Source organism: Sus scrofa, unplaced genomic scaffold (assembly GCF_000003025.6).
Source record: "Sus scrofa isolate TJ Tabasco breed Duroc unplaced genomic scaffold, Sscrofa11.1 Contig2602, whole genome shotgun sequence".
NCBI classification, from domain to species: Eukaryota; Metazoa; Chordata; class Mammalia; order Artiodactyla; family Suidae; genus Sus; species Sus scrofa.
Window position 1 is genome coordinate 7,174 of NW_018085137.1, and position 20,685 is coordinate 27,858.

The window sequence follows — 20,685 nt, forward strand, 5'->3', positions numbered from 1 at the left end:
TTTATACTAACATAATTGTAAGATTTCACTTGCATGTTCTGGCAGGAACCATGGGACTATTATTGAAGGGAGTGTTGAGGTTTCCTTCATCATGCACTGTTCTCTTGACCTTGGTGGACATCTTTATGATAGCTATTTTTAATTCTCTGTCAAAGAAATCATATGACTGTTTAATTAGGGTCCGTTTCTAGAAATTTCTCTGGTTCCTCTGTTTAAAACATCTTTGGCTAGTTCTCTGTTTCCTTGATACTCTGTGTTCATTTCTACCCATTAGACAGTGCAGCCTTCCAGTCTTCACAGATTGGGCTTGTACTGGAAAAGGTCCTCAGTAATAAGTCTGGCCTGAGTTTCAAGGTCCTTTATCAATGTTTTTCCTCCCCAGGAGGAAGCAGACAGCCTCTGGGCAATGGTTTTCATTTTTACATGCTGTGCTGAGCTCATGATGGGGTGTGGAGGTGGAGCTATGGTATCTGTGGGTCCAAGCTGCCATCTCCATTTCCCTCCAACATCTAGACTGTGCCAGAGCTGTCAGAACTCCAGCACTGGTGAGATGAGTGCTAGTTCTTTGGGAAGCCTCTTGGAAATTGGGGTACTAGATGCATAAACTGACTCTTTTCCTTTACAGGGTGAAGCTGAGAATTGGACTTTTTTTATCCACTCACTCTGCACTGAGTTATGGAGGATCAGTGGCATATGTTCGCTCAAGCTACTGCCTGTTTTCCTGCTCCAAGCAGCTAGACTGTGACAGATCTGCCAGAGCTCCAAGACCAGCAAGACCTCAGTCTCCTTACCTGCCTTGGTGAGTCTGATTTTTCATTCTCCTGGGATGCAGGAGAAGTTCCATTATTTTCTGATTTCTCATGAAGAAAATTTGTCCATGAATTTTTGCTGAATTGTTGTGTTTGTGGAGGAAGGAAAGTCCAGGGAATCCTCCTCTCCCATGTTGTTGATGTCACGTCACTCCTAGCATCAAGTATTGATACAAGTTGCAATGTGGATGAATCTTGAAAACATTAAACAAAGAGAAGCCAGCCTCAAAAAATGACATCCTCATTCCCCTCCCACCCCGTGGACCTAGGAAACCATTAATCTACTTTCTACCTGTAAAGATGTGCCTATTCAGGACATTTCATACAAATGGACTCATACAATGTGCAGTATTTAGTGACCCATTTCTTTAACTGAGCTAAAAGTTTTCAAGATTCATGTGTGTTGTAGCCTTGTAAGTACCTGATTCCTCTTTATTTGCCAAATAATATTCCATTGTATGGATATAGTATATTTGTTTATAATTCATCAGTTGATGAACATTTGGGTTGTTTTAACCTTTTGAGTATTATGAGGAAAGATACTATAGTCATTCGTGTACAGTTTTTTTATGAGGACATGTGTTTTATATTGCATTGTGTTTGAGATGAAATGGCTAAGTCACATGGTAACTCTGTGTTTACTATTTTGAGGAACCGTCAAAAATCCCTCCAAAATATTTGTACCATTTATATATGAGGGTTCCAGTTGTTCTAGATCCCCATCAACTCTTGTTATTGTCTTCTTTCAGATAATAGCTATCTTAGTAGATGTGAAGTGGTTACCTATGGAGAAATGGATTTATATTTCTTAGTGACTAATGCTGTTGAGCATCTCTTACTGTACTTATTATCCATTTGTATATATTCTTTGGAAGCTTGGCAATTTAGAGTCTGCCTATTTTTAATTATTTGTCCTTTTTTTAGAATTGTGAAAGTTCTTTATGTGTTGTGGATACAAGTCAGTAATAAGATTTGTGATTTATAAATATTATCTCTCATTCTGTTCATTGCCTTTTCACTTCCTTCTGACTCTCATTTATGCTGGAGTTTTTGTTTGTCTTGTGAGTTTATATTTTTAAAACCTTTCTGTGAGACTTCAGTGATTTTCAAATAACATTTTCAGTTATTTTCAGTTATTTTCAGTTTTTTTTTGTCTTGTGAGTTTATATTTTTAAAACCTTTCTGTGAGACTTCAGTGATTTTCAAATAACATTTTTTATAGTGAATATCTGTATTACTTTTGCCAAATGTATGAGCCTACATGTTTAAGTAGCAAGTTAAAAGAAAATTCTTGCTTTGATTTGTTGGAACATACAACGATCATTTATGACAAGACAAAAATATTTTTTAGGAAGCATTTATTTTCATCTCTACCAAGAATCAGGTTTGAGAGACATTTTTTGTTTGCTTGCTTGCTTGCTTCTTACTTCTGCTCGGTGGGCTTTCTTCTAATTTTCTATTGTTTTTCAGAAATCGAGGCTTTAGCATAGCCTCCAGTCAATCTCCATCCTTGTTCATGCTCAAAGTCTAGAATCTCCCAAATTCCAAGTTCTACTTGTAGGCTCCCTAGGTAATGATATTCTGTAGATGTTCTCAGAATGGGCAGTGTTTTAATACTGCTTTATTTTCCTGGAGTTTAAAGTTCAAACTTAGCCGCAGTTATGATTTTTCACTGTAACATCTATAATTGATCTAAAAGTTATTTTAAATGATTTTAGCAATTTTATGTATTGTGTAACTCAATCTTGAGTGTGCTATACTGACAGACACAAAAATCTCACATAATATTGTATCAACCGGCATATAATCCCATCCACCACTGGATATATTTTTGCCACATAAATGGTTAGGATTCCTTTAATATGGGTATGCTGTAATATAAGGCTGAATTTTTTTGTTTGTTTACTAAATAGAAATAGAGTTAAATATATGATGTCTTATTATAAATACTCTGAACATGCTTTGTTTCTTCTCTTACATTTGCCTTAATATTTTTATGCATTTAATTTTCTTTTTACTTAATTTGAGAGCCCCAATACTTCTAATTTGTTTTCTAAAGTGTATGAGCACCATATACCCTTGTGAATTCTAATCTTATTAAAAGATAATGCCTTGCAGTGGAGGTGCATTATTCTTTAGCTGTAAGTCAAATTGAATAATATTCTGCTAAAACATAGTTATTTCATCCTTTCTTTATTCATTCAGTAAGTATGTATGAGTTTATGTGTTCCAGTATATACACTAGATACTAGTGAACTTATGGCCTAAAAACAAGGATGACATTAGCCTATAATTACACAAGTAGTTATTACCATAATTTATATGAAGAACTGAAATTGCAGCATGCTATAAATGAGTAAAATAAAGACATTTAAACTGGCCAAGTAAATTTAGGAAAGGTGTTCTAAAATGTAATATTTTATCTGGATCCTATACTGAAAGAAGAGTTAGTGGGGTAAAAAGGTGATAGAAGAGTATTCCTTGTGAAGGGAAAAGCCTGGAAATAGTTCTAAGTTAAGAAGATGCCTGATGCTTTGGAGAACTTGAAAGAAAGTGAATATGATGTTAAACATTATGAAAAGGAGTAGGTTGGAACAAAATTCTTGAGGCAGGGCATATTATGCAGAGTTTTGAAGTCCAGTTGATATGAACCTACGTCTTTTTAATTTTTTTTTTTTTTTTTTTTTGGCAACATCCATGGCATGTGTAAGTTCCTGGGCCAGGGATCAAGCATGTACCACAACAGCAACCCAAGCCACTACAGTGACAACACTAGATCCCTAACACACTGCACAACAAAGGAACTCCATGCACTTAAGTCTTAATGGCACAAAATAGTCTTAGTGAAGGAAGAAAATGAGAATTAAAGTATAATGACATCACTCTGGATGATTATGGAGAATGTCTTCAATGGAGGAAAAAGAATTTGTGGTGGTCTAGGATCAATTTCAACACTGTTGCCTAGAACAAGCAAGAAATGTTTGTCTCTTGAATTGGGAAATTTTATTCAATGATAATGAGATTCCCAATTTAGCATGAACTACCCCTTTTTCAGCACTCACAAGCCAATTAGACTTTGCTTAGAATAGCAACAAAAGATCACAAGCCTACCAAAGACAAAATGATCTGTAGTTTTATGTAAAGCACTTGGAAAAAAAATACATGATATAGTACATAAATTCAAAAAGTGTAGTTCACATTTATTTATTGAAGTTTGAAAGTCAACTGTGAATACTTATGTTGTTACTTGGATCATTTAGTTTCAAGGCTTCTCTTTGTAGTGCTATAAAAATTGTCCTTCCATTTTTTTTTCCTTTTGGTATCTTATATTCACTTTAGCTAACTTACATTCACAATATTATGAAATTGATTCTTATTTTTTGTATCATTGTTTCAAGAGATAAGGTCATTTTCCGTTGTTGTTTATATCCTTTCAATCATTATTGGTTCAGTTTGCCTCATTTAATGATAAGTTTACAATTCATTAACAATCCATATCTATTAACATCATCTCTAATAGAATTTACCACATATTTTATATTTATTTATTCAATAGTGAATATATATTGATTCTGCATGGTATTCAGTGCTTTTGTATGTTTATTTTGCTGTAGATCACTAATTATCATTATAAAAGTGTTAGCTGAGAATTTAAAATATTTATTATTGATTTTTTTCTATACCAGTTATGACTGTGACATGAGAGAGTGGAACTATATTACATACAGTCTGTTCACATTGTATTAGCATTATATTTGAAAGTTGTGTTAGTAATACAGTGCTAAAATCTAGAAATTCTGTGTGGAGCTAGCATTTTAGAACCATAATTTTCTCATGGCCTCTTGCATTTTCTCATTTCTCAAAGTGTAAATAATAGGATTCAGTAAGGGTGTGACAACAGTGTAAAATACAGAAAGGATTTTATTGCCCGCAAAACTACTGAATGGCCAGGCATAGATAAAGATACTTGGCCCAAAGAACAGAGTGACCACAGTGATGTGGGCAGACAACGTGGACAGAGCCTTGGAGAGCCCTCCAGATGATCTTTGTTGCACAGTGACCAGGATGACAGTATAAGAGACAAGCAGCAGGAGGAAACAGATAAATGAGAGCAGTCCACTGTCAGCAATGATAAATAATTCCAGGGTGTAGGTGTCCATACAGGCAAGCTTAATCACAAGGGGAAGGTCACAAAATATATTGTCTATGATGTGGGGGCCACAGAAAGGCAAGTTCACTGTTAATACCATCTGACTCATGGTGTGTATAAAGCCAATTGTCCATGAAAGTATAACAAACCCTTTTAGCAACTTGTGGCTCATGATCGTCCTGTAGTGCAAGGGTTTACATATGGCTACATATCTGTCAAAAGCCATGGCTACCAAAAGAGTCACCTCAGCACCTCCAAAGCAGTGCATAAAGAACATCTGAGCCATGCAGCCCCACATGGAGATGACCTTGTGTTCAGTGAGCAAATCTCTGATCATCTTGGGTGTGGTGACTGTGGAGAGACACATGTCCAGGAAGGAGAGGTTTCCGAGGAGGAAGTACATGGGAGAATGAAGGGTGGAACTGAATGTCACCGTGACCATGATGAGAACGTTTCCCAACACAGTAGCACCATAGATCAAGGAGAATGTCACCAAGAAGACAAACTGAAGCTCCCATCCTACAGAAAATCCTAGTAAAATAAACTCGGTCACTACAGATCCATTTTTCAGATCCATTTACTCAACTCAGAAAGGTTCCAGAAGTTCTTTACATACAAAGAGATCTTTTTTAAAAAGCCAGGATTAGTACTGACATTTTCTGGTTTCTATTTCATTCAACGTAGTTAGTGATATGAAAGCATATAATCTTAAATCACGGATCTTTTTGAACCTGATTTCTGAAATCCTGTATTATCATTGTTCAGAGTTAAGTATTTGTGTGTTGTGTATGACTGGAGGTATGAAATAGCTTGGAAGTAAATAGTTAAATGATCCAATCCGAAGGTATAGATTTTGCTGTGGTTGTAATGTATTACACTATGTCCTCTTTACTCAGCTTTTGGACATCATCCATAGGATCTAGAGTGGTGAAAAATAAGTGGTAACAATTATGTGATTACTATGAGTAAAGCCTTCTTCTAAGTATTTCACATACTTTAACATACTTAGTGTTCATAACAGTCTCATGAAGTATTATAATTATCCTAATTTTACATATAAGGAAACTCTGGCATAGGTGTATTAAATGACTAACTCATGATTACATAACTAATAAGAATCAAAACAGGTATTCAATCCCCATCAGTCTGACCAGCATCTGGGCTTATAGCAATAGACCATTTTACCTCCAAAATTAAAGGAATGTATATTTATGGGCAAGTTACTACATATTGATTAAATTCATCTGTTCCATTCATATGGATCAGCAGATATTATTCAGCAAGTATGATGGAATCTTTCTATTAATTAACTGCATTTTTTTCTTTATGCAGAATGAATCAATGCCCCGTATCTAGAGAGTTTATCACCTAGAGAGATTAATTTATGAACAAAAAAAAGCAATCAAACATGTAAGAAAATATTTAGTTTAGCACATGATATATCGAGGATGCTGTAAGAATTTTTTGAAATGATGAACTAATTCCAAGTGTTACTTTCAAGATACAGTTTCAAGCTTAGTTGTCCCTATCTTTAAACTACTTAAAATATAGAGAGAGTACTACTGGTCAATAAACAAAAAAGGACCAGTCTTAGAAAATGGATGAGGGCTTATAGGAAGAAAAGAATTAATAGCAGTGAATAGAGTGGTATATTTGGAAAAGTGACTGAATTAAGGCTTTTCTTATTTTTTATTTTTTTATTAGTCAAATGAATTTATCACATCTATAGTTGTATAATGATCATCACAGTCCAATTTCACAGGATTTCCATCCCACAACCCAAGCACATCCCCTCACCCCCCAAACTGTCTCCTCCAGAGACCATAAATTTTTCAATGTCTGTGAGTCAGCATCTGTTCTGCAAAGTTTAGTCTGTCCTTTTTTAAGATTCCTCATGTCAGGAAAAGGGAATGAATTAAGTTTTAAAATGCTTAGGAAGTGTCTGTTTTCTTTTCTCCAGTGACCTGTAATTCCATTGTTTTCAATTCTACTCAGTCTCCTTTCGAAATATCATATCACTATTATCCAACCTTAATTTCCTGAGTTGCTCTCTTATCTCAGATGTTGTTAAGAAATGGTCATGGGACCAAGTGAAATCTGCTACCATTGTGGTGTGGACCTCCCAGTCCTGTCTACCCTCAGGAAGCCCTCCTTTGCTTCAAAGAAACACTGTTAGCCCCATCAACACTCCAGAAAAGCCACACTGCCTCAAAAAAGATGGACCAACAACGCCAGCCCTCAGGAAATATTCCACGGCAGTGACAAGGCAAACACTGCCCGATAACGGAGAGTACAACTCCCTCAGGAGAAAGAAAACAACAAGCAAGATGAAGAAGCTGAGAAACCACCCCCAGTCAAACCAACAGGAGAACTCACCTAAAATAGTCAACAATGAAACAGATCTCTGCAGGCAGACAGACCTGGAGTTCAAAAGAGAAATAGTGAAAATACTGAAGGAATTAAGAGAAGATATGAACAGTAATGCAGATACCCTCAGAAAGGAACTAGAAAATATAAGGAGGAGCCAAGAAAAACTAGAACATTCATTTGCAGAGATGCAAACTGAACTAGGGGCAGTAAAAACCAGAATGAATAATGCAGAAGAACGAATCAGTGATATGGAAGATAGAATAATGGAAATCACTCAATCTGGTCAACAGAAAGAAAACCAAATCAAAAAACTGGAGAGCAATATAAGAGACCTAAGGGATAATACAAAGCGGGCCAATCTACACATAATAGGAATTCCAGAAGGAGTAGAAAAAGATAAGGGGATGGAAAATATATTTGAAGAAATTATCGCTGGAAACATCCCAAATCTAAAGGATACTGGGTTCAAGATACAAGAAGCACAGAGGGCCCCAAACAAACTGAACCCAAACAGACCCACACCAAGACACATCATAATAAAAATGGCAAAAGTTAGTGATAAAGAGAGGACCCTAAAGGCAGCAAGAGAAAAACAGAGTGATACCTACAAGGGAACCCCCATAAGAATATCAGCTGATTTCTCTACAGAAACACTACAGGCCAGGAGGGAATGGCAAGAGATATTTAAAGTGCTCAAAGGAAAAAATATGCAACCTAGAATACTCTATCCAGCAAGAATATCATTTAAAATAGAAGGGGAAATAAAAATTTTTCCCAACAAACAAAAACTTAAAGAATACAGCAACACAAAACCCAGGTTAAAGGAAATATTGAAAGGGCTTCTCTAAACCAAAAAGAAAGGAAGGAAAGGGAAGAAAAAAGAAAAGAAAAAAAAAAAAGAAGAAGAAGAAGAGGAAGAACTAAGACTGAGGAAACCGCAATCAGAGAGCAGTCACTCAAATAAGGCAGCATACAGATTTAATCATGAACATGCTTCAAACAAAATAAAATTAAAAATAAAAAAATAAAAAAGAGTCATCAAAACCATAAAATGTGGGCAAGGGATGTTAGGAGGTAAATAACCCTTTTTGTTTATATGTATGTGTCTCTTCTTAATTTTAATATAGTAATGAAGTGTTTGAACTTACAGGACCATCAGGCTAAAACACACAATTATGGGAAGGGGTTAGCATACTTAAAAAACAGGGCAACCACAAGCCAAAACCAAATATTGCATTTGCAAAAAATGAAAAAAAAATACACTCAAGCAGATAATAACAGAAGATCATCCAACCAAAAAAAAAAAAAAAAAAAAAGGAAGAATGGAGAACCATAGAATCAACTGGAACACAAGGTTCAAATGGCAATAAATAATCATCTATCAATTATCACCTTAAATGTCAATGGACTGAATGCCCCAATCAAAAGACACAGAGTGGCTGAGAGGATGAAAAGGCAAAAACCTTCAATATGCTGCCTACAAGAAACTCACCTTAGGACAAAGGATACAGATAGATTGAAAGTGAAAGGGTGGGGAAAAATATTTCACGCCAATAGACATGACAGAAAAGCAGGAGTCGCAACGATCATATCAGACAAAATAGACTTTAAAACAAAAGACATAAAGAAAGACAAAGAAGGACACTATTTAATGATTAAGGGATCCATCCAAGGAGAGGATGTTACTATCATCAACATATATGCCCCAAACATAGGAGCACCCAGATACATACAACAAATATTAACAGACATAAAGGGAGATATTGATGAGAATACAATCATAGTAGGAGACCTTAATACCCCCCTCACATCAATGGACAGATCCTCTAGACAGAAAACCAATAAAGCAACAGAGATACTAAAGGAAACATAGAAAAGTTAGACTTCATTGATATCTTCAGGACACTACATCCAAAAAAAGCAGAATACACATTCTTCTCAAATGCTCATGGAACATTCTCAAGAATCAACCACATATTGGGACACAAAGCTAATCTCAATAAATTTAGGAGCATAGAAATTATCTCAAGTATCTTCTCTGACCACAATGCCATGAAATTAGAAATCAACCATGGGAAAAGCAAAGAGAAAAAACCTACTCCATGGAGACTAAACCACATGCTACTCAAAAACCAATGGGTCAATGAGCAAATCAAGAAGGAAATTAAAAACTACCTTGAAACAAATGATAATGAAGACACAACCTCTCAAAACCTATGGGATGCTGCGAAAGCAGTGCTCAGAGGGAAATTTATAGCAATACAGGCCTTTCTCAAAAAAGAAGAAAGATCCCAAATTGACAACTTAACCCTCCACCTAAACGAATTAGAAAAAGAAGAACAAAAAAGGCCTAAAGTCAGCAGAAGGAAGGAAATAATAAAGATCAAAGAAGAAATCAATAAAATAGAGACTCAAAAAACAATAGAGAAAATTAATAAAACCAAGAGCTGGTTCTTTGAAAAGGTGAACAAAATTGACAAACCCCAGGCCAGACTCACTAAAAAGAGGAGAGAAAGAACCCAAATAACCAAAATTAGAAATGAAAAAGGAGAAATCACAACGGATACAGCAGAAATACAAAAATCCATAAGAGAATACTATGAACAACTGTATGGCTACAAGTTTGACAATCTGGAAGAAATGGACAATTTTCTAGAATCTTACAGCCTGCTAAAACTGAATCAAGCAGAAACAGACCAACTGAACAGACCGATCACTAGAAATGAAATTGAAGAGGTCATAAAATCACTCCCTACAAATAAAAGTCCAGGACCAGATGGCTTCACAGGTGCATTCTATCAAACATATAAGGTGGATTCTCCTTAAACTCTTTCAAAAGGTTGAAGAAGAAGGAATACTCCCAGAGACATTCTATGAGGCCACCATCACCCTCATTCCAAAAGCAGACAGAGATACCACCAAAAAAGAAAACTATCGCCCAATATCATTGATGAACATAGATGCAAAAATTCTCAACAAAATCTTAGCCAACCGAATCCAACAACATACCAAAAAAAATCTTACACCATGACCAGGTTGGGTTCATCCCAGGTTCACAAGGATGGTTCAACATACACAAATCAATCAGCATCATACACCACATTAACAAAGGAAAAGTCAAAAATCATATGATTATCTCAATAGACGCAGAAAAAGCATTTGACAAAGTTCAACATCCATTCATGATCAAAACCCTCGCCAAAGTGGGTATAGAGGGAACATTCCTGAATATAATCAAAGCCATTTATGATAAACCCACAGCAAATATAATCCTCAATGGGGAAAAACTGAAAGCCTTCTCACTCAAATCTGGAACAAGACAGGGATGCCCACTCTCACCACTGCTCTTCAACATAGTTTTGGAAGTCTTAGCCACAGCAATTAGACAAAAGAAATAAAAGGCATCCATATAGGAAGAGAAGAGATCAAACTGTCACTGTATGCAGATGACATGATACTATACATAGAAAACCCTAAGGACACAACCCCAAAACTACTTGAACTGATTCTTAAATTCAGCAAAGTGGCAGGATATAAGATTAACATTCAGAAGTCAGTTGCATTTCTGTATACCAGCAATGAAACATTAGAAAAGGAATACAAAAATATAATACCTTTTAAAATTGCACCTCACAAAATCAAATACCTCGGAATACACCTGACCAAGGAGGTAAAGGACCTATATGCCGAGAACTATAAAACTTTAATCAAAGAAATCAAAGAAGATGTAAAGAAATGGAAAGATATTCCATGTTCCTGGATTGGAAAAATCAATATTGTAAAAATGGCCATACTACCCAAAGCAATCTACAGATTCAATGCAATCCCTATCAAATGACCCATGACATTTTTCACAGAACTAGAACAAACAATCCAAACATTTATATGGAACCACAAAAGACCCAGAATCGCCAAAGCAATCCTGAGAAACAAAAACCAAGCAGGAGGCATAACTCTCCCAGACTTCAAGAAATACTACAAAGCCACAGTCATCAAAACAGTGTGGTACTGGTATCAAAACAGACAGACAGACCAATGGAAGAGAAGAGAGAATCCGGAAATAAACCCTGACACCTATGGTCAATTAATCTTTGACAAGGGAGGCAAGAACATAAAATGGGAAAAGGAAAGTCTATTCAGCAAGCATTGCTGGGAAATCTGGACAGCTGCATGCCAAGCAATGAAACTAGAACACACCCTCACACCATGCACAAAAATCAACTCCCATTGGCTGAAAGACTTAAATATACGACAGGACACCATCAAACTCCTAGAAGAAAACATAGGCAAAACACTCTCTGACATCAACATCATGAATATTTTCTCAGGTCAGTCTCCCAAAGCAATAGAAACTAGAGCAAAAATAAACCCATGGGACCTCATCAAACTGAAAAGCTTTTGCACAGCAAAGGAAACCCAAAAGAAAACCAAAAGACAACTTACAGAATGGGAGAAAACAGTTTCAAATGATGCAACTGACAAGGGCTTAATCTCTAGAATATATAAGCAACTTATACAACTCAACAGCAAAAAAACCAATCAATCAATGGAAAAATGGGCAAAAGACCTGAATAGACATTTCTCCAAAGAAGATATACAGATGGCCAGCCAACACATGAAAAAAATGCTCAACATCGCTGATTATAAGAGAAATGCAAATCAAAACTACCATGAGATACCACCTCACACCAGTCAGAATGGCCATCATTAATAAATCCACAAATAACAAGTGCTGGAGGGGCTGTGGAGAAAAGGGAACCCTCCTGCACTGCTGGTGGGAATGTAAACTGGTACAGCCACTATGGAGAACAGTTTGGAGAGACCTTAGAAATCTATACATAGAACTTCCATATGACCCTGCAATCCCACTCTTGGGCATCTATCCGGACAAAGCTCTACTTAAAAGAGACACATGCACCCGCATGTTCATTGCAGCACTATTCACAATAGCCAGGACATGGAAACAACCCAAATGTCCATTGACAGAGGATTGGATTTGGAAGAAGTGGTATATATACACAATGGAATACTACTCAGCCATAAAAAAGGATGACATCATGCCATTTGCAGCAACATGGATGGAACTAGAGAATCTCATCCTGAGTGAAATGAGCCAGAAATACAAAGACAAATACCATATGATGTCACTTATAACTGGAATCTAATATCCAGCACAAATGAACATCTCCTCAGAAAAGAAAATCATGGACTTGGAGAAGAGACTTGTGGCTGCCTGATGGGAGGGGGAGGGAATGGGAGGGATCGGGAGCTTGGGCTTATCAGACACAACCTAGAATAGATTTACAAGGAGATCCTGCTGAATAGCATTGAGAACTTTGTCTAGATACTCATGTTGCAACAGAAGAAAGGGTGGGGGAAAAACTGTAATTGCAATGTATACATGTAAGGATAACCTGACCCCCTTGCTATACAGTGGGAAAATAAAAATAAAATAAAATAAAATGTTGTCTATTTAGAAAAAAAAAAAAGAAATGGTCATGGCCTAACAATTAGGGGAAATAAAAATGAAGATAATGTAGATCACCGTCCAGGAGTGTACAGAGTGGGTGCTAAACAGTGGGCTGTGGACCTGCAGGGGCACACAGAGCACAGGCTGCACCATGCCTCTATGAAGGGCAGTGTTACATGGTTATCACGTGAGTGGGCAGGATTATTGATAGTGACACCTTTGTGACAGTAATTGCAGTAATTAAATGCACTTTGGAGAAATGTCAAGGCTTGGTAATTGTTAGACAATGAATACGCCAGCTATAATTTCAGAACCAATGCCTTTGTTAGATGGAATTTTATGCCCTGGGATACAACAAACAATAGGAAAACCTGCACATGAAATTAATTCAGTTAAGCATAACTTGATTAAGAAAGATTTATTTTGGCCTTCTAATTTATTTCAGAGGGAAATCTGGTATTCATTTATGTTGTTGATTTTACCAGCATTTGTTTCTCTTTTTCTTCTCCTTCCTTTCTGTGCAAGCTTTATCAAAATATTTATTTGGTTCTGTACTTAATTCACCTATTCTTGTACTATGAGGGTACAAAGGCAATACAAATGGAACAAACTATCATATAACTTAGACGAAAATCTTATTAGTGAAGAAAATTTTTTTCCTCTGAGTAATCGGTTGCACATTTCATTTTAATTATCTTTACTTAAGTTACGGTGCACCTTGGAGGAATTTGAAGGTAATAATATATTAGAGCTAGGGTGGAACTTTGTAATCATTTATTCTCCACACATCCTTTAGTAAATGCACAATCAAGATACATATAACCAATTAAATCTTCCCAAGTCTTAGAGATAGAACCACCCGAAGGATATGAGGTGAGTATTAGGTGAGAGAATGTGGGTATAAGCTCCTGGCTGGGCACAGAATACACACTGAGAGGCACGTGTTGCATCGGAGTCATTTGTGTAAATCTAATATTATAATCCTGAGACTTCTCCATGTAAGTCTCTATTAGGATAAGAATGAGCCGAGACTTGTTTTAGTATATTGTTGGATATAAATATTTCTGCTTTTGCTCATGTATATACAATACCTATATTACTTAATGTAAACATAATTGATTCAAGTAAATATTTTCTTCCTTTTACATTATAGATTTTAATAGAATAAACATAATTTTAATCTTTATGGATCCCATGTTTTCTAAAATTTTACATGCTTATCCTAAAGTATAAATGGAATTAAAAATTATGCTAAGTAAAAAGAAGCCTGAAACAAAAGACCATATGCTTTATAATTTCACTATATGAAACACCTAGGAAACACGAGTATATAAAAACAGTATATTAATCATCCATTCAGCTGGGAATTGAGTGCAAATGAGCACAGATTTTCTCTCTGTAGTTGTGAAAATGATTTAAATAAGATTGTGGTGATGGTTAACAGCTATGAGAATGTAATAATTCAATCAGTGCAATTGTATTAAATGGTTCATTTTTATAGTATGTGAGTTATAGTCAATAAAACTTTAGAAGCCATTATACATCTTTTGCTTTTATTCTTAAAATTATTTTATTATATTAATTTACTGCTTTTAAATACACTTTTTTAGTTTTATAGTACTATTCAGCTTCTTATCCTCAAATTGTTTCATTATGACATAATTAATGACATACTGTGATTCAATGCCATATAGTTTTAAACTTTATTAAAGTCCTCTATTTGTATTTTTGACTGACGTACTTGGAAACTTGCTTTTGTCTGTTTTTGTTGGTTTTCTTGGCATTTTTCATAGTATTTGAAATACTCATAATGAGTTTCCTGAAGTGTTCACATTTTCCTTAATTCTCTTGAATATGAACATCCTGTAAGGACTGCTTCCTCTTTATTCCTTTAAGATCTCTTTTCTATGTATGGCTTCACAGTAAGTTTTATACAGAGATTTTCTAAACGTATAGTTCTCATCATTAATTCTCCCATGCAAACTCCTATTTCAACTGTCATTATGATATGTGTATTTACATGTTCTACCAGTATCTGAAACTTGATTAAAAGAACAATTTCCCTATTCTGCAAATAAAATTATGAGTTTCTAGCTTTTCCATTATTTTCAATGATGGTATGAGTTATCTGGATGCTCAAGATTTACTTTTCTTAATTTTATATTCAATCATTCTTAGTCGCTTATCATTTACTGAAAAATTTTACTCTGCAATATCAATTTGAGAGCATATGTCTCTTAAATTTTCAAGGAAATGTTGGTTATAGCTCATTGTGAAATAGGTATGTGATTTCATCCAAAACCATAGCCTTTTCCTTCCCACCAACACAAAATTAATTAAAATACCTAATTAAGGTCAGGCAGTGTACTGACCTTCTAATGAATTAGCTCTCTATGTCCCTTACCTGTACTAAAGGCACATCATGAGGAATAACATGTTCATGGGTTTAGTCAAAATTAGAAATCTTCTTTTCACTCTCTGTGATGCCCTTAATGTGTTTCTGCATGGTATTTTCTGTCTCTTTTATAAAGATGTGAACCACACTGGAGGCAGAATTGTTAGAGCTCTGGGAATCCAAATTTCAGTGGGGGTAGTTAAAACGCTGAGGCTCTTGCCATAGCATGACCAGGAGGGACGTGCATTCTTAATTTACGGCCCTGTGCTATGCTGTCACTCTCCTTGAGCATAGGAATGACTCAAATAGACATGAGAGTGTTGGTTGACTGGTTGTGATATAGTTAGTGTAGACGTCTTTGATTTAGTGGACACTTCCTTTCCCTCACATCATGCTATTCCATGCTATTTTCTTACCTTCCTTTTAACAGCTTTTGGCAATTTTTTAGATGAATACTCTCCAAACTTTTCTGAGCATAACATCATTAATATAAAAATTGACTCATATATGTTATAAATTTATACCTAAAAGCCCATTATATACACATTAACATATTCAAGAAGTGGAAATTTTTAGAGATAAATTGGGAATAAATCACAATAAATTATGTAAAATTTTATATTATACATTAATGTTACAACTATCTTATCCTCACCAAAATGTTAATAATTATTGTTATTTACCTTACTATGAGAGTTTCAGAGAATATTTATATGGCACAAAATGGTTTCATTATCATTACCCATTTTACCATAAAGTATTATAATAAATTCTTGTTTTACAAGGTGTTGCTTTTACAAAGTTAATCATATTGTTCACTCTGCTGTACGTTGCATCACTGGCTTTAAAATCTGTTCAGTTAACATGCCAACAAAGGATGTCATAAGTAACTTTCAACTTAGTTGACATTTCTGTATCTTATGTCCAAGTCCTTGTTTAATTCCAGTCAAAGTCACTACTCAACCTACAACTTAATGTAGATTTTGTCATAGAATTTGCTTTTATTATGATTCATTACAGTTGATGAGAATTTTTATATACAAATTCTACATTCTTCTGTAAAGCAAAACTTCTTCTCCCAAGACATAACTTATTCTATCACTTGATTTGCAGATCATTAGTGATGGTTAGAAATGGTTCCTGTGTACCTTTCAATAGTGTTTGTTAATAAGAAATGTAGTTTGTTTCATTATAGCCAGTTTACAGTGGTCTGTCAATTTTCTACTGTACAGCAAGGTGACCCAGTTACAAAAAAAAAAAAAAAAGAAAAAGAAAAGAAATGTAGTTTGTTTATTGTCATATTGCTCATCTTAGCCATTTTTACAGAATGCAGAAAACACAAGTAATTTCTTAGTGGAATACGGCCTTTGCTCTTTTTAGTAAGAAACATTCAAAAACACTTTATACTACAGTTGGTGTAAATTTATAGCCTTCTATTGGTTATCATGTGACTATTAATATTGTAAATAAAATGAGAGAGATTTTTGTTATATATATTTACTTTTTAGTGTTTTACTGATCTTGATCACTAGCTAATATATCAAGGTTCAGTATAGATTGTCAAGTTCATTGTTAATAATGGAAGTATATCCGTATTGTAAAATAATGTTTTTTAATAATAATTTTTATCCAGTGTGTCAGTCCTGATACCTCATTGTTCATTTACTTTATGATTTAACTGAAAAAGAGTTCATATTATAGGTAAAATCAGTTTTCCCATTTTGTAATCATTTACTTGAGTTTTAAGAATTAGAATGATCTTCAATCCAAAGTTTATTTGCAGAAATATTTTAAAGCCCCTAATGAAGTTGAACTAAAATAAAATAAAATAGATAAAATAAAATAATACAGTCTTTGTGTATCCCCTCCTCTTTACTTTGGCACACATAAGCTATTATACAGAATGCTAATTACTTATTAAATAATAATTTGCCCAAAGCAAATGATCATGAAGAGAAATGCCTTCAACTCCTCTGTCTTTGGTTAACTCACACCTTCTTCAGAAACTTTGTCATATGGAGCATAACCACATAACATACAAATTAAATTACTTAAAATAATCAATGTGGTAATTATTAGTAAAGATTATTTGCCTTTTAAAATTAAAAGACATGTAAATAGATGTTCTCATTTTTTATACCTAATTGAAGACAGCAAGCTGAAAACGTATTCACCTTCCTTGGACAGTGGGTTTAAGTAACTTTCTAGATGACTGTTTACTTCAGTCTTCTCTTTTGGTTCAACTATGAATTCTGACCCAATGGAGTATTCCTCCAGGTTCCATACAACTCACATTAGTAGCTCTTTACATCTTGATTAAATATGTACTCTAAATTATTAGCCAGGATAAAATTCTGTGATTCTTGATGTATGCCTTTCCTCTCCTTAAATGTTTAATATTTTCGATTTATATTCAGTTTATTATATACATGTATATTCCTTGGTATACAGATTGTGTTTACTTCTTACTTCTGGTTGATTTATTGAGTGAATTTGTCTCCTTTCTCTGATATCCTTCAACTCTTTAGGGTTGAATATACTATTGTTTGATTTTCTCTAACAGTAATGTGGGTCAAAATGTATGTGTTCTAACTTCAAATTTATTTTCTGGCAGCATAAGTACTACAGTGAGGGTATTGTTCCAAGAAATAAACTATTTACAACTAGTTCTCTAGTGACTACAATAAGGCCTTAAATAGGTATTGAATTCAACAAGGCTTGAAACTTTCTAGGGCTCATTCTGTATGTCAGGAAACCATCTTCAAGGATTTCAGAATCTTATTATTGGAAACTGTCCCTGAATAATCCTGTGCTAACTGTGATGATACAGGCAAACAATAAATCAAACAGTTTTATAGAGTTTGGAAATCTCTCATAAAAGAGGCTATATTTCCCAAAAGAGGCAATTATGTCTTTAATGATAGATACAGATTTCCTACCAAGGGAAGCAAGAAGAAAAGTCTAGGCAGAAATAATTATATGTAGGAAGATACGGAAGCATAGAATAGTTTGACATATTAAGGGAACAGGAAATAGCTAGGACAGAAAATGAGGTTCAGATAAGAACTTTGAAGAGTCTTAAATATCACTCAGGGCAGTGTGGAATATATTCTGTACTTAATAGGGAGCTACTGGAATGTTGAAATAGAGACTATGAAGAGAACTGAGTTTCACAAGGTCATAGTAGTAGCATTGTGAAGTGATTATTGCTATTTTAATAATCTAGATAAGAAATGATGAAAGTCTGATCTGAGGCCATAGAGAGTGATGGAGAAGAGGTTATATTTAAATTATCAGGAAGCATTGTGAAGATTTGGTAACAGAGTGTGCCTGATTAATGGCAGCATTCATATAGCGGTGAGTTCCAAAATACTGTCTGTAGATTTTCTGCATTAGAATCAAAAGAGGTAGGATTTGTGGAATGTCAGACTGTGAAATCTGGTGGATTATCTCCCCAACAAAACAAACTTTTTTTTTTTTCTTTTTGCCATTTCTTGGGCTGCTCTGGCGGCATATGGAGGTTCCCAGGCTAGGGGTCAAATTGGAGCTGTAGCCACTGGCCTACGCCAGAGCCACAGCAACACAGGATCCAAGCTGCGTCTGCAACCCACATCACGGCTCACGGCAACGCCATATCATTAACCCACTGAGCAAGGTCAGGGATCGAACCTGCAACCTCATGGTTCTTAGTCGGATTCGTTAACCACTGTGCCATGACGGGAACTCCTAAAACAAACGTTTGTGTAGAGAAACTTGTGAAGAACAACAGAGTTCCTGGTGTGTCTCAGTGGATTAAGAACCTACTAGTATCCATGAGGATGCAGGTTTGATCCCTGAATTTGTTCAGTCGGTTAAATAATCTGGAATTTCTGTGGCTATGGTGTAGACTGGCAGCTGCAGCTTAAATGGACCCCTAACCTGGGAATTTCCATATGCTGCAGGTGTGGCCCTAAAAAAACAAAAACAAACAAACAAACAAAAAAACACAACAACAAAGAAAGAAAAGCTAGTAAATCTTAAGAACACTGAGTCTGGCATCTAAGCCACACCACGGCTTCTCGTTACCCTTCCCTCCCAGCTCTATATTGTGGAAGCCCTTCCCTACTCTACTTTGTGTCTTCTGCTCCAGAAAGGTATAGTCAAAAAGACAGAGACTCACTTTCCTTAGAGCTTCCAGTTGATGGTTGTGGTTTCAGATTTCACCCTGGGAGGCTAAGGCCATAAATGTTGAAAAAGCTCTATTCTATGTAGGAATCATGGAAAGGATATTTCCCCACCCAACACCTACTTGTAGGACAGAGATTCCACTTATATGAGGTGTTTAAGGCAGTTAAACTCGTGAAAACAGAAAGTTGAATGGTGGTTGGCAGGGGCTGGATAGAGGAGTAAACAGGGAGTTGATATTTAATGGGTATACCATTTCAATTATGCAAAGATAATCAGTTCTAGAGAATTTCTATAAAACCTTTTCCCTATAGTTAGCAATATTCTAGTGTGCACTTACAATTTTGTCAAGAGGATGGTTCTCATATTGAGTGATCTTACCACAATAATAATCACTTAATAGTTCTTCTCCAGTCATGGCAGGCTGAGAATACTAGGGCCCTCCTCAGCAGCTCTATCCTCTGCTTACTTGTTAAGTGGACATTCATGCCAGAAGGAGCAGGCTGAGATCTGCCAGGCTCTCTCCTACCCCAAGTGCCCACTCATTAGAGCAGGGAGGTCATTCTGAGAGAAGCGAGCTTTTGTCCCTTCCCCCAGCTCCTCCAGGAAGGGACAGAAATGACAAATGGGTTCTACCCAGAAGACTAGGTGTACTGTAAGGATAAAGAACTCCACAGCTCCTCTTGAAGGGCCTGCCTTTGTTCAGAATATAGCTTGGAGTGTTCCATGTATAAAGACAATGTCAAAACAATGGGGCTTGGTGTTCCCTTTATGGTGCAGCAGAAACGAATCTGACTAGTATCCATGAGGATACAGGTTCAATCCCTGGCCTCGCTCAGTGGGTCATGGATCCAGCATTGCCATGAACTGGTGTGTAGTCGCAGATGCTGCTTGGATCCCACATTGCTGTGGCTGTGGTGTAGGCTGACAGTTGTTGCTCCAGTTTGACCTCTGGCCTGGGAATTTCCATGTGCTGCCAGCACAGCCCTAAAAAGCAAAAACAAACAAACAAACAAACAAAAAACCCTAATGTGGCTCTTGTGGAGAGCAATTAAGAGGACAGTCATAATATGATGATACTACTATCAACAAACCAAATTGCAAAGCAAACAGCAATTTAAGATAGAGAAACAAAGCAAGAGACAAACAAGAAAAACTCTACTGAGATCACAGCCAACCTTGGGGATAAGGGAAGCTAAGAGCATGCCATGGCTGCACTCATGTATGAGAAATCAGACAAAGGCAAGAGCAGAAAGACAAGATTCTCTAAGCTACCCATATACCCATTAACAAAAGGTGGAAGCTTCATTGTCACAAGAAGCTTACA

The 20,685-nt window shown here is 35.7% G+C and overlaps 1 protein-coding gene across 1 annotated transcript; it reads right to left on the reverse strand.

The window, feature by feature from the left end:
* Positions 1-4,624: 4,624 nt before the first annotated feature.
* LOC100516985 (olfactory receptor 4L1-like) lies at positions 4,625-5,536 on the reverse strand. Its single transcript, XM_003128774.2, has one exon. It carries the CDS (start codon positions 5,534-5,536, stop codon positions 4,625-4,627), a length of 912 nt encoding a protein of 303 aa, XP_003128822.2.
* Positions 5,537-20,685: the final 15,149 nt, after the last annotated feature.